This window comes from Borostomias antarcticus (genome assembly GCF_949987555.1).
Source record: "Borostomias antarcticus genome assembly, chromosome: 4".
Taxonomy (NCBI): domain Eukaryota; kingdom Metazoa; phylum Chordata; class Actinopteri; order Stomiiformes; family Stomiidae; genus Borostomias; species Borostomias antarcticus.
The window spans coordinates 9,511,910-9,513,455 of record NC_140237.1 but is presented as its reverse complement, the minus strand read 5'-3'; the positions used below and the strand labels follow the sequence as shown (position 1 = coordinate 9,513,455).

At 53.1% G+C, this 1,546-nt stretch overlaps 1 protein-coding gene across 1 annotated transcript in view; it reads right to left on the bottom strand.

Annotated features, from left to right (window-relative positions):
* The window catches only part of apba2b (amyloid beta (A4) precursor protein-binding, family A, member 2b), a gene marked incomplete at both ends in the record, with an annotated part of 30,661 nt that overhangs the window by 24,634 nt on the left and 4,481 nt on the right, over positions 1-1,546 (bottom strand). Inside the window, one exon of the mRNA XM_084437293.1 lies at positions 1,287-1,319. Within this exon, the coding sequence (XP_084293419.1) occupies positions 1,287-1,319 (33 nt within the window). The remainder of the gene's footprint in view (positions 1-1,286; positions 1,320-1,546) is intronic.

Genomic DNA, 1,546 nt, shown 5'->3' with positions numbered 1-1,546 from the left:
ATTAGCAAAATAATGATTTGTGACGCCAGCTCAGTTGACGTTAGCTAACACCCTTAGCTAGACTAGCTAGCTAGTGAACTGGTTGGCTAAGCCAGCTAACGTCTGCTTTTTATAGCTTGTCCGCCCAGTGTACTGGCCACTTTACATGCTGGGACGATGACATCATCACTCACAGCCGAATATGATAAGCAGCTGGGTATCCTGTTATTAATGGCTTGTAGCCTATTTTTATAATTAATTGATGTTAATGTTACATCTACATATTTCTGGCAACCCAGAAACACTGTGGCGCAAAGCTGAAGTGTCCTTCTCTGCCTTTGAGCCCCCCCCCCCCTCTACCAACCACCCCCCCCCCCCCCTCACCAACCCCCCTCTACCACCCCCTGCACGTTCCTGGAAGGCTCAGAGGGGATTAATCTGTGTGTGAAATGGAGATGTGGACTCCGAGACACACCCATCCAGGGATGCAACGCTGGCATGGTGATGAGAGGCAGGGGAACAGCCTTCCATCGTTCCGGCGCCGCGGCTAGTAGCCCCGGCCTCGACTCAAACCTTCAGCGTTTCCTGTCTGTCTGCGTGTCTCGGCTTTTAGAGTGAGACTGAACACACCGCTAACCCCCACCTCCACCCTGTACCCCCAGCCTGAACACCTCCCTAACCCCCAACCTCCACCCTGTACCCCCAGCCTGAGCACCTCCCTAACCCCCAACCTCCACCCTGTACCCCCAGAATGAACACCTCCCTAACCCCAACCTCCATCCTCTAACCTCCATCCTGTACCCCCAGCCTGAACACACCACTAACCCCAACCTCCATCCTCTAACCTCCACCCTCTAACCTCCATCCTGTACCCCCAGCCTGAACACACCACTAACCCCAACCTCCATCCTCTAACCTCCACCCTCTAACCTCCATCCTGTACCCCCAGCCTGAACACACCACTAACCCCCAACCTCCATCCTGTACCCTCAGAATGAACCCCTCCCTAACCCCAACCTCCATCCTCTAACCTCCATCCTGTACCCAGCCTGAACACACCACTAACCCCAACCTCCATCCTGTAGCCCCAGAATGAACACACCACTAACCCCCAACCTCCATCCTCTAACCTCCACCCTGTACCCCCAGCCTGAACACACCACTAACCCCCCTCCTGATATGGTGAGATCCGCTAGAGCCTTCCAGATCTGCTCTGCTGCTCTCTGCAGACGCGCCCTTCAGCTGTCAGAGTGAGAGGGGGAGACGCGTGGATAATCAGAGAGAGATGAGAGAGACCTACCATCTACAAAGCTGGGGAACGCCGTAGTCTTCTTTGTTTGCTGCAAAACAACAACAAAACAACAACAAAACAAAACAACACGTTGAGGAGTGATAGAGCTGTGAAGCAGAGCAGATCAGGGAGGGATTTCATCTCAGACGGAGAGAAGAGCCCTGATCTGCCACGGGCTTCCGACTCTCATCAACAAACAATAACAGGCAATAAGAACAACAACACAATAACCCTCCAGCTTCGCTCTGTCTCAGAGACCAAATCTGTTTTGAAGAT